This window comes from Agelaius tricolor, unplaced genomic scaffold (assembly GCF_023055355.1).
Source record: "Agelaius tricolor isolate 1412-34295 unplaced genomic scaffold, bAgeTri1.0.p SCAF_9, whole genome shotgun sequence".
NCBI lineage: Eukaryota > Metazoa > Chordata > Aves > Passeriformes > Icteridae > Agelaius > Agelaius tricolor.
In genome coordinates this window covers 2,506,528-2,518,437 of record NW_027269269.1, presented here as the reverse complement: position 1 = coordinate 2,518,437, position 11,910 = coordinate 2,506,528, and the positions used below count along the sequence as shown (strand labels likewise).

General features: G+C 45.2%; 2 protein-coding genes across 4 annotated transcripts; one reads left to right on the top strand and one right to left on the bottom strand.

Moving 5' to 3' along the window:
• The first annotated feature begins 613 nt into the window (after nt 1-613).
• On the top strand, nt 614-5,452 carry GTF3A (general transcription factor IIIA). Its single transcript, XM_071434012.1, has 9 exons — nt 614-797; nt 1,026-1,126; nt 1,512-1,608; nt 1,797-1,885; nt 2,779-2,852; nt 4,076-4,159; nt 4,548-4,777; nt 4,869-4,928; nt 5,175-5,452. The coding sequence occupies exons 1-9, from the start codon at nt 648-650 to the stop codon at nt 5,331-5,333; spliced, it is 1,044 nt and encodes a 347-aa protein (XP_071290113.1). The 5' UTR covers nt 614-647; the 3' UTR covers nt 5,334-5,452.
• MTIF3 (mitochondrial translational initiation factor 3) lies at nt 5,399-10,882 on the bottom strand. 3 transcript variants are annotated; one of them, XM_071434016.1, is made up of 5 exons: nt 10,737-10,882; nt 9,133-9,341; nt 8,320-8,783; nt 6,911-7,056; nt 5,399-5,675 (listed from the first exon to the last, which is right to left on the bottom strand). In XM_071434016.1, exons 3-5 carry the CDS (start codon nt 8,780-8,782, stop codon nt 5,463-5,465), a joined length of 822 nt encoding a protein of 273 aa, XP_071290117.1. In that variant the 5' UTR covers nt 8,783; nt 9,133-9,341; nt 10,737-10,882; the 3' UTR covers nt 5,399-5,462. The 3 variants fall into 3 exon arrangements, with proteins under 3 accessions (XP_071290117.1, XP_071290115.1, XP_071290114.1); XM_071434014.1 differs by having other exon boundaries at nt 9,169-9,341; XM_071434013.1 differs by lacking the exon at nt 9,133-9,341 and having other exon boundaries at nt 10,737-10,869.
• Nucleotides 10,883-11,910: the final 1,028 nt, after the last annotated feature.

The window sequence follows — 11,910 nt, the reverse complement described above, 5'->3', positions numbered from 1 at the left end:
ACAATGTAAGAAAGACATTAAACTGTTACAGAACATCCAAAGGAGGTCAACAAGGATGGTGAAGGTGTGGAGGGGAAGCCGTGTGAGGAGCTGCTCTTCAGCCTGTTCAGCCTGGAGGAGACTGCGGGAGGAGCTCATTGCAGTTACAGCTTCCTCATGAGGGGAAGAGAGGGGCAGGCACTGATCTGTTTTTCTGTGGTGCCAGTGACAGGACCTGAAGGAATGGCCTGAATTGTGTCAGGGGAACTTTAGGTTGGATATTAGGAAATGGTTCTTCACCCAGAGGGTGGCTGGGCACTGGAACAGGCTCCCCAGGGAAGTGGCCACAGCACCAGCCTGACAGTTCAAGGAGCATTGGGACAACGCTCTCATACCCATGGTGTGACTCTTGGGGACGGAGTTGTGCAGGGCCAGGAGCTGGACTCGATGATGCTTGCGAGTGGCTTCCACCTCAGGACATTCTGTGATCCTGTGCGGGGACTCCCGGCACACAGCCACAGGAAGAGCTCTGCCGCTGCCGCTCGGGGCCCGCAGCGTCCCCAGAGCCCCTCAGACACCGAGCCCGGCCCTCGGCCCCGCGCGCGCCCGCCCCACCGAGCACGCGCCGCCACCGCCCCGCCCACCCGCGCGGTCACGTGCCCTGCGGCATGGCCGGCGCGCGGGGGGACGGCGGCGGGGACGGGAGCGGCGGGAGCGGGCCCCTCGTCCCTTCCTACATCTGCTCCTTCCCCGGCTGCGACGCCGCCTTCAACAAGGCCTGGCGGCTGTCCGCCCACCTCTGCCGGCACACGGGCGAGGTGAGCCGCGCCGGCTGGGAGGGAAGGAGGGGTCTGTGTGAGCGAGGCGTGGGCGCCGCGCTGGGACCCCGCGGGGCACCGGGCAGGCCGCTTCACCTGCTCGGGGGTGCCCCACACCCGGGGGCTGCGCGGTGTGGCCGGAGCGGGCGCGGCCGGAGCATCCCGCTGACGGCAGGATGGCCTCCCCGAGGGGGTGGGTTTGCCCCTGCGACTGCTCCTCTCTTTCAGAGGCCGTATGTTTGCGATTATGAAGGCTGCGGCAAAGGGTTCACGAGGGACTTCCACCGCGCCCGACACCTCCTCACGCACACCGGGGAAAAGCCGTTCGAGTAAGGCCCAAGTTTTTACTTCTTAAGCTGAAGTGCGGTTTTTGTGAGGAAAGGAAGTTAAAACAGGGCAGTGGTAGAGAGCATGCATGCCTTTGGTGTCATGGGCACTGTCATAACTGTGCGTACACGGGGTGGGATCAAACCCCCTGTTCCGGCAGTGATCTGTAACAAGTGCTTAAAGGAATGGGCAGATCTCCCCCAAGAATACATTATTAAAAAGCTAACTTAGTCTCTGTCTTTTAAAGAATGTCTTCAAAGCAAACTTCTGTATTTGAGTTGTGAGTTTCAGTAATTCTTCTGTGTGTTGTTCTTGTACGATGACTTCTTAATCTGCCTAGGGAACAAGTCATTGACAGCAGTAATTGAAAATGCAGATCATTTGCAGGTGCACAACTGATGGGTGCAATGAGAGATTTGGAACAAAATCAAACATGAAGAAGCACATTGAGCGCAAGCATCAGAATCAGCAAAAGCAATATGTGGTGAGTAATAACCTTTGCACCGTACAGTGGAGGTTAAACAAGCTCTTTCTTGTGTATCTGGTGAAATACTTCAACTTGCTATTATGTGGTGCTTGTGTAAGTTCAAATACCATAACTGGGATTTCAGCAAAGACGTGAACTGAACAGTCATTATTTAGCCTCTAATCAAAACTTAATTTCCTCAATAGTGTGACTTTGAAGGCTGTAACAAGTCTTTCAAGAAGCATCAACAACTTAAAGTTCATCAATGTCACCACACCAATGAACCTCCCTTCAAGTACGTGGATAATTTTAATACTGAACTTTAACACTTAAACACTGTAGATGAAAATAGGTGCATTTTCTCAGCCTTTTCACTGATGTGGCAGTAAAATAAAGAAATCAGTCTGTAGTCAGGGCTGCAAGTATATTTCTTGTACTAGTCCTTTGCTCAGTGATCTGTTTTGAGCAACAATCTTGGTGCTCTGTAACTTCAGCATTCCAGCAGTTTTATTAAAAATAACACAACACTCCCCCACCCCGCAGATTTTAGTTCATAGTTTGACATACAGCCATAAGAGCTTGCACAGTAATGAAAAATGCAGCTACCTTTATTTCCCAGTAAGAAGCAGTGACCTGACATTGAGTAGTGAGTAGTATGTAGAAAAAGAGGACAGACTTGGACACTAATCTTGGAAACTGTGCATTGCGGCTCCATTTGGGTAACACGTGACTATAGATCTGCTAAAAGGAAAGTTCAGTCTTGTATTTCTTGCAGGTGGGTCACACTTAACATGAGTGTTCTTCCACTTCAGTGAAATGCACTACTATGGTTGGATGACAGCCAAAAATGTCGGTGCTCTGCTGGTTCTGCACAAGCCACTTAAACCTTCCACTTTCTGTCCTTCTATGTTTGAAGAGCCTGCTGTGTGGAGATGATACAAGGCTTGACTCTTCAGCTAAAGCTCAACTTGCTGTATATTTGGAAATGATACTATTGTTCTAACTCTCAAAGTCATCCAAGTCTATTGAAAAACTATTATGGAATTTACTTTTACAAGGTGGAGGGACACACACAGATTGTAGGTGAAGGGAAACTTGAATTATTTTGTTAATTTTAATTGTTCTTGATTTAACAAAAAGTAGGTAGATGCAGTGAAAGAAATGAAGCTACTGCTATTTTGTACCTAGATGTAATAAAGAAGGATGTGGAAAGTGTTTCTCTACTCCAAGTCGACTGAAGCGGCATGAGAAGATACATGAAGGTAAAACTGTTTTTTCTTTTTAAGGTTATGTTTCAGCAAAGGAAGAAGAACTGCTTCTAGTGCAGAGTATGCACGGATGCATGACCATCTCAAAGTGTTCTGGGCCTAGTGATCCAGACAAGACAAGACACCCATTTTGAATCGTAAAGCGGGATATAACTGCAGGGCATTGCAGTGTTCAATTATGTGTGTTTGTGGCAGTCTGAGCAGAGCTCAGGATTACTTCAGTTATTTCTTCTCCTGAGGTGTTTCCTTGCAGATAATCCATCTTTTGGAGATGGGCTGGTAGTAAAGGCATTAGCCTAGATGTCCAGAGCTTAGGATCAGTTGCCAATTGTGCCACAAATTTCCTATGGAGCCTTGGCAGAACCATGTGTATTTTTAGTTATTAATGAACCTATGTGAGAGGCTTTTAAGTGAAATCATCAGAATGTGGCCATGTATATTTGAGCTAATCCTGCTGCCCTCCTATCCATTCTTTCACTGACAGATAACCAGCTTTCCAGTGATAGGAAAAAACCAAAACCAAATCAAATAAACGCAACAGACTAGGAAGAGTACCCAGAAGGCTGTGATTTGTGCTGTGATTCCCTGTTCTTAAGACAAGGACTTGTTCATAGGTTTTTGAGCGTTCCAGTCCTGGGATTTAAATAGTGTTGACTTTCTGTGGTTCCTGCCTGATAGAATGGTAGAATCTCTTTAGACTCTGGAATACTACTGTATGGTCAGTATTTCTTCATAATATGCAGGACAAATATTTATATAGAAGTAATATATATTACTAGTTATTCTCATCTATTTGAGAGAAAGTGTATGGCTGGGAGGAAGTAGCTTTACTGAAGCAAGGAGAGAGTTTTACAAAATCATTTAGGTCAGAAAGGATCAGCCACCTTGTCTAGCTCCCTCCTCAAGGTGGGGACAGTTAGACCAGTTGTTGAGGACCATGTCCAGTGGTGTTGAATGGTTCCAGGGCTTGGGCTTCCACAGCCTCTCTGGACAACTGGTGTCAACGATGTAAGATTTCTTACATAAAATTGCTAGGATTTTCTTTTGTTCTAATTTGTGTTGATTGTTTATTGTCTCTTATCCCACTCCTGTGCAATATGGGAAGAGATAAGGAATAACTGGCTTTTAATTTTCAAATGCTGGAAGTGTTCCCCCCTTGTAAAATTGGACTGTTTGCCATACCCTCTGGGATTGTAAACATCTGTTCCATCCAACAGGCTATGCATGCAAGAAGGAAAACTGCTCATATATCGGAAAAACTTGGACAGAGCTTCTGAAACATAATAAAGTCAGTCATGCAGGTAAATTCCAAATACATTAGTAAACTTATGATACAAATAGGAAACCAACTTCTAATCTGGAGTCCTTGCTGTACTCATTTCATCAGCTTGTCAGAGTCTCCCAAACTTGTATACTAACTTTATTGGTGAAGCAGCTGTCACTCCAGCTAGACCTTTGATGAAAATGCTGCTCAGTATACTAACTTAGGTTTGTGATTCAGTTAACTGAAAACTGTTTTATGTAGGATTTCAGATCTGGATAATTCCTACCGCATTATCCTCCTGAAGTCTCTAAGTTGCTAGCATTTTGTGTTGATTTTAGCACTGTTCTAATAGACCACCAGGGTTTGATTCTGAGCTGCTGTAAGAAGTTATTTATTTATACTCTGCCTTTCTTTCTCCCACTTAGAGCCAATAGTCTGCAGTGAATGCAACAAAACTTTTAAACGGAAGGATTACCTCAAGCAGCATCAAAAGACACATGCTGTGGAGAGGGAAGTCTGCCGCTGCCCCAGAGAAGGATGTGGAAGAACGTACACAACTTTATTTAACCTTCAAAGCCATATCCTCTCTTTTCATGAGGAGAAAAAACCATTCTCTTGTGATTATCCAGGCTGTGGAAAAGTGTTTGCAATGAAGGTATGTTTTTTTTTTAACTGTTCTTTTCTGAATCCCATTATCTGAAATTATAAACTTTTTTTTTTTTCCCTCCTGCTCTATGTAACTGTAGCAGAGCCTAGCAAGACATGCAGTTGTACATGATCCTGAAAAAAGAAAGCTGAACTTGAAAGTAAGTTACACTCTTGGAAAGTCTCACCACTACCCTGTCACTGCAGAGGAGGGAAAACTTTACCTGTTTTATAATGTGACTTCAAGCAGGAAAACAGGTCAAATATGTTGGTAATTTATGAGATTCTTAATTTATGAAGCTCCTTTAGCTAATGCAGTCCTGGCCTCTATTTTTTCCCACACTACAATAGTAGTTTTTGCTCCACAGATATACTAAGTTTACTAATTCTGGATCTATTTCTGCCAGGCAAAGCGTTCTCGTCCCAAGAGGAGCTTAGCCTCTCGTCTCAGTGGCTACATTCCTCCCAAAACACAGCCAGGAAAGGATGAGGTTGTGATGGAAAGCAAGACAGCAGATAAGCTCGTAGAAAATGGAATACCAGCTGTTGAAATTCAGACTCTGTAGCAAAGGTTAACTGAGACAGTGTTCTTCATGGAATGACCAATGCAAAGCTCAACAATAACTTTAGATAAAGTTAATTTTTTTAAATTTTATTTTTAAATAAATATATATTGTTTACACCGCTTCAGAAAGTCATTGATGCAACTCATTTGACTTCAAGTCTTCATTTTTATCTTTCTTTACTGTATTGTTTTTCTTGATTTCCATCTTCTGGTGCTCTTTCAACTCTTTATCAGACATGTGCCTGAAAACACAGGTACTCACTCCTTCTCTAGCAACTTTTGGCTTGGAAAGGTAAGTTGCTTTCTCAGACACAGTCTCCAAAATTTGATCAAAAAGCATGAACTAAAAAGGAGGAGAAAAATGGAACTAAATGAATGCACAGATACAGGTAGAAAAATATTTCAAGCTGCTCTGTAATAACATGATCTGCTTAGTTTAGCTATTAGCTGAACCAAGCTAGTTCCTAGTCCTAGTTTGAACACTTCAGCTTGTCCTTTCCTAACTGTTCTTTACTCATAAGCAGGTTTAGGCAAGTCACTAGAGGGGATTCAGCCATTTCCTAACATTTAGGTTGCAGTGCTGACTCACAGTGTTCTGCTCTTTAAGGGTGTCCATTAGAGTGGTCTCCATCTGACTCCTCTGCACCCTCCTCTTCCTCTAGATTCAGATATATTATTATATGAGGCTTTTTTCTTAAGGGGTAGTATTGTCCTCAGGTAAGCAGGACCTGGTAGTACTGAACTGAGTAACAGTGCATTCATGTAACACACCAAATTCCTAACCTCATTACTAAGCCTTCAAGGACACTGTAAATCAGGACTATGACATGAAATGTTCTGTTCCCTCCCATCATCAGTTCTTCCTGTTACTCTTTCCCTGTGAATTTGGCTTCCTATAAAAAGTATTGGTTTTTTTGGATGAAATGCTGTCACAATTTTCTCCAGCAATTTAGTTGAGACAATCGTCAAGAACACCTAATTCACTAGAAGAAAAAAATAGTCTTACACAGAATATTTATAAAAACCCCATTTTTGTGAATGACAGGAAGTCTCAAGGCCCTGCAATTATACTGGGAAGTTACCATAAGCTGCTTAACATTTTTAGTGATGTTCATTTTGCTAGTCTTGGAACACCATTCCAATAGTTTTTCATGTAGGAATGGACAACTAACCTTAGCCAAAGTTGCATAAATGCAGCTCCAGAAGAACTGTTGGTGAAATAATACAGCTAAAATACAGACTTTTTTTTTTTTTTAAAAAAGTAAAGTTTTCAGAGTGGGTGAGCTGGCTAAAGGCATAGATCAGAAAATTTCACTGGCCCCATTAAACAGGGTGGTGCTGCATAGGAGTAGGAGCTGCTTAGACTCTGCTGTCCAAGCCAGTACTGCAGCTGGATTGTTAAGGAAGCATGGTATTTGAACTGTCTCTCTGGGACTACTTTTCTTCACCAGTGTTTGAAGAGGGGCCTAGATCTCCACTGAGATACCAAAAACGGTGGCAGTACTCAATAAGGAAGATCAATACAGCTGCAGCTGTTAAATGCCATTGACTGGTCCCACTTCCCAGGAGTGCACTTACCATGTCTGTACTGCTGCCTTTGGCTTGCCGGATGGTAACTTTAACATGGTGTCTCTTTTCAATCCACTGTGCTATCTGTTTAGTCTTGGTCTCTAGGTCGTTCTTGGCAATAGCTGAAGAAAAGGATAACTCCTTTTGCACCACCCCTGTTTAAAACAGAACTGAAAGTCTGTTGGCTTAACATTTGACAAACCTGTACTAGTTGCTCTCTTTTATCAGCTTATGGTGCTTTGTCTGCTTGACTCCCTCCTCCCTGCTTTCTCAGAGCATCCTGATCTCACTGTCTCAGCATGCACCACTCACCTGAGAGGGTGGCAACTTGAAGCTCTCACACTCACTGCTGCAAATGGGAGACTGAGTGCATGTTTGAGGCACACAGGGAAAATCTCTCAGGGTCAGAAGGCTTAAGGTATTTTTAATTACAGTCTTGTTCACATGATCCACAATGTGGGTCTAACAAACAGGTAAGCATTGCATCTGGAATTAAGGACTTAGTGTGCAAATTCCTGTGTTCTGCACATAGACAGCTGAAGGTAAAAGCGCTGACGTTAGACAGCTCTTCATCTCAAGCCCATTTTATTGAATGGTGAGTGCAATATTCAACTGGAAGTACAACAACGCCTTGTAATATATTTGAACATAATATATATATGATGATATCTACAGTATCTTCCTCCTTCAAGTTTCTCTAAAGCAGTTACCATCTGAATAATATTTTTGTGGTTTCTTGAACAAAGCAACTCACTATCACAATAATGTTCTCCTCTAAAATCAGGACTCTACCCAAAGCATAGGTATCTTCGTTAGCCTGAGGATATGAGAGGATACAAGGTCACGTGCCTTTTCTAAAACATCTTTGCCAAGCTCAGTTTGTTAAACTGCTGGAGCAGGTGGTACTAAGAAAAAAAAAAACAAACTGAAAAGTGTTAAATACTGAAAAAGTTCTCTTACTCTGTACAAGAAAGGGCTCCAGACTTTGTCTTCCTAGCAGCAAATGAGGAAGAGAGTGTTTCATGACTACTGGTGACAAACTATATAATTATATTAGTGTATCTGGTCCTTAGTTTATAAAAACTACCTGTCACTCTATGCCTTAGTAAAAGAACAGAAATTCAGTGAGTCTCATGGAACCAGAGCCTAGTTATATTCACTCACATAAAGATATTTTTTTAACAAGTCAGCAGATGCCAAAATAGCAAATCCTAAGAGGGCAATAGAAGGCTTCTCTGTGGAAGACTGGACTAATCCAAAATTTTATTTTCACCACTGTAAATCCTTAATAGCGTAGACTGCAGTGACATTGCTTTGGATTTACACAAATACAAGTAAGAGGATTTAATCTGTTGAAACCACTTTTAATGCAGCATTTTTCAAAGTCCTCAGCATTGTAGTGTTTACAGTGCACATACCTTGCTTTGGACTTGCTTTTTTCTTCTCTGCACGTCTAAGCTGCTCTTCATGAATCTGCTGCCCAGTCATTAGTCTGTAAACTGGAGGTTCTACGTTCTCATGAAGCAGAACCAGTTTCAGGCCATGCTGATCCATAAGTCTGAGTGCCTCTGCTCGGTGCATGTTTCCTAAGCTCTCCCCATCCTGGTTGATTACATGCAAAATACGATAGGGAATTCTTCGCCCAACGCTTCCAAATGCTGCTTTACTTTTTGGTTGTGCGTGAGATTTTTCATCTGTACAATATGGTTGAGTAAGCCCAAACACAGCTGACTTCCTAGGGTCAGGTACCACTATCCAGAATGGAGAAAAGAGCCACTTTTGTGCTGTCTGTGGCAGAAGAGTACCAAAGAACCTTTTTGCATATCTGCTCTCATTTCTGGCCGCTTGACATAAATATTTCATTGTGCACAAGGCAGTCATTCTGAGGAAGAAGAAAAAACAAGTTACCCCATCAGTCAGATTCTTCTAGTTACATTAGAAAGACTTGACTCCAGTTCAATAAACCCTAGTGCTTGTAACTACTCTTTTAAAATGATACATGGTACTACCATACAGAATCATCAATCAACAGTCATTTTACAGTAACAAAGGGATTTAACCCAGAGAGACAATCTGACAAATGAGCAAAATGTATGAGTTGATGTTACCTTCTGTATCTTAAAATCTGAGCCTGAACTCCTTTAAAGAATGCAATACTTCTAGTTCCTTTCTTCTCACTTTCAAATTTTAATCTAAATAATTACAGGCATCTATCCTGACACGGTACTCACAAAGCTATAAACTTTCAAACATGCTTCCAAATATACCCGTGCTTGAAGACTACTGAAACTCATCTTTGAGACATTTCTTCCACCGGATTTTTTTTTTCCCATTCTTCCCCGGTTCATGAAATCCCCCTGGCAATTTTGCTGCAGCTCCCCATTATTTGCATTTTGTTCAGACCTTCAGAAATTGTCCATTTTCTAACAGCTGCAAAAAACTTGGGAAATAAAGAGCAAACTGTGAGTACTCTCTGCAGTTTTCCTATTTTTTGTTTAAAAGGCAGCAATTGCAGGAAAAGCCAAGGATGATGCAGGAAACCAAACACATGTCATACCAGAGGAGTTGGCAAGAGTGAGACCTTTTTTGCCCAGGAGGGAATGTGACTCTGCTCTATAAATGCATGCATGCATACACATATATACACACACATATATGACATGGTGTAAACATGCATCCATGTGCATACATACACATGGAAAAGGTGTAAACCATCAGCAAGGATAAAAAGCTATTTATAATTCTAAGCAGTGTTGGCACAGGAACAAGTAAAATGACTTGTCTGTGAATAAACAGTCTGAAAAGGGGACAGTCTGGAGCCTGGGATGGATATCATGCCTCAGCAGCAGGGACAATGTCCATGCAAACTGCTTGAAGAAGGAGCCAGAGGAGTTCATGAACAGGGCAGTCTGATAACAGCTGTGTGCTACCTAGATCCAGAGCTCAAACTAGCCACAGGGCACAGAAGAGAAGTAACATGATTTTCACAGCAGCCTAAAACCAGCTGGTAGAGCTACCTTTCCTTCCTGCCCTGGGCTCTGCCTCTGTCCAGTCCAGACCCCTCTAAAACAGCTTTTTGTCTGGCTGTGACAACAGCCCTATGACTGAACACCCACTGTCAACACCCAAGTATCTTTGTGTATCATCAGTGCAGCCACAAAAAAGCCATGATGTCCTTATTTTTTTTAATGGCTTCATAAAGCAGCTCTGGATGATGCACTGCAGACTTGGTCTGCAATCTGGACATCACTGCTCCATACTGAATGATATGATTAAATTCATTTTCTATTCAGAAGAACCTGGCTTGCCCTTGAGAGCTACTGATTTATAAAATTAAGTAACAGTATCTCAGCAATGGAACAGCAGCTTGTTTTAAGGAAATGATGACCTTGCTCTGCTAAACACATGGTGTTGTTGGTATCCTCGTTCATTCTCTGACGCTATTTAAATCTAATAAATCTAGCCTTAGCTGTCTGAAAGAAAACAACTCCTTTTTTATGGAAGGGTTTTTCTTTGCCTAACACAGCAAAGACACGTGTGTTTCGCCTTGTGCGTTTCGCTCGTCCTTGCGTTGGCAAGGCCGCCTGACTCCGCTGGGTGGGAGCTCTAAGGAGCGGCAGCTCCGGGCACACCGGGAACCGCGGGAGCCGCCGTGCTTCCCATGCCGGGCAGCAGTCACGGGAGGGGGGCGGCATCCCGTGGGTGTCCCTCCTGTAAACAGGGAAGAAGGGCTGTACGTGGGTGTGTGACCGTGCCCTGTCGTGTCCGCCTTCCCGGCTCTGCGTGTCGCGGAGGTCACTGCGCGTGCCCGTGGCTCCCTGTGACCCCCTCTTACCTGCCGGCCGGGACGGGCCGAATGGAGCCGAACCGAGCCGAACCGCCGGCCCCGGCCCGCCGAAGCAGCCGAGGGACCGGCCCGAGCCGCCGGGAAGTTGCGGCACGCCCCGCCTCTCCCCTTTCCTTTTCCTCCTGCTCCTCCTCTTCCTCTTCCTCCTCACGCGCCTCCGCCTCTCGCTCCCGCCCCGCGCGTGCCCGTGGGCGCGAGCGCGCCTCCGCTGCTGCGCGCCCGCGGGAGCGCGCGGGGTGGGAGCGGCCGTGCGAGCGCGGTCCGTGTGTCCCTGTGTCCGTATGTGCCTGTGTGCTCCTGCGTTTCCAGGCCGACACACCTGGCGTGCCCCGTTCCCTTTGTGCGGTTGTTGGGAGCTGCTGTTTCCCTGCGTGGCTCTGTGGGTTCCCGCTGTGCCTTTGCTGCGCTGCCGTGGGTGTGAGGGCCGCAGCGGGGACAGGCTCCGCACTGTGCCCTGGGGCCGTCCCTGCAGGGCCGCTTGGTGCTGCTAGCGGAGATTGTGTGGGTGCTGAGCGCTTTGTGTGGGTCTTTTGAGGCGTAGAATCATGGAATTTGGGTTTGGGTTGGAAAGGATTTTTAAAGCTCAACTTCTCTAATCCGTCTGCAATAAGCAGGAGAGCAGGAACGTCTTCAACTTCATCAAGTTGCTCAGAGCCCTGTGTGTCCTGACTTTGAATGTTTCCTGGTATGAAGCATCCACCATCCCTCTGAGCAACCTGTGGCAATATTTCTTTACCTTCCCTGTAAAAACTTATTCCTTACCTCTAGTCTAGATCTACCCTCTTAGTTTAAAACCATAACTCGTTGTACTGTCACTACAGGCCCTGCCAGAAAGTCTGTTCCCATGTTTCTTACAGGCCCCCATTAGGCACGGGAAGGCTGCTGTGAGGTTTCCCCGCAGCCTTCTCCAGACGGAGCAGCCACAGGTCTGTCTCCATAGGAGAGGGGCTCCAGCCCTCAGAGCATCTTTGTGTCCCTGCTCTGGACTCGCTCCAGCAGGTCCGTGTCCTTCCCGAGCTGGTGACCCCAGAGGGGGATGCAGCCCAGCCCCGGGCTGTGTGACACAGCTGTCCCCGTGTCCCTGTCCCCATCAGGGGCTCCGTGAGCGGGGTGCGGGCAGCGCACGGCACAGCCGAGGCTGCAGGGGTCAGCAGCGTGTGCG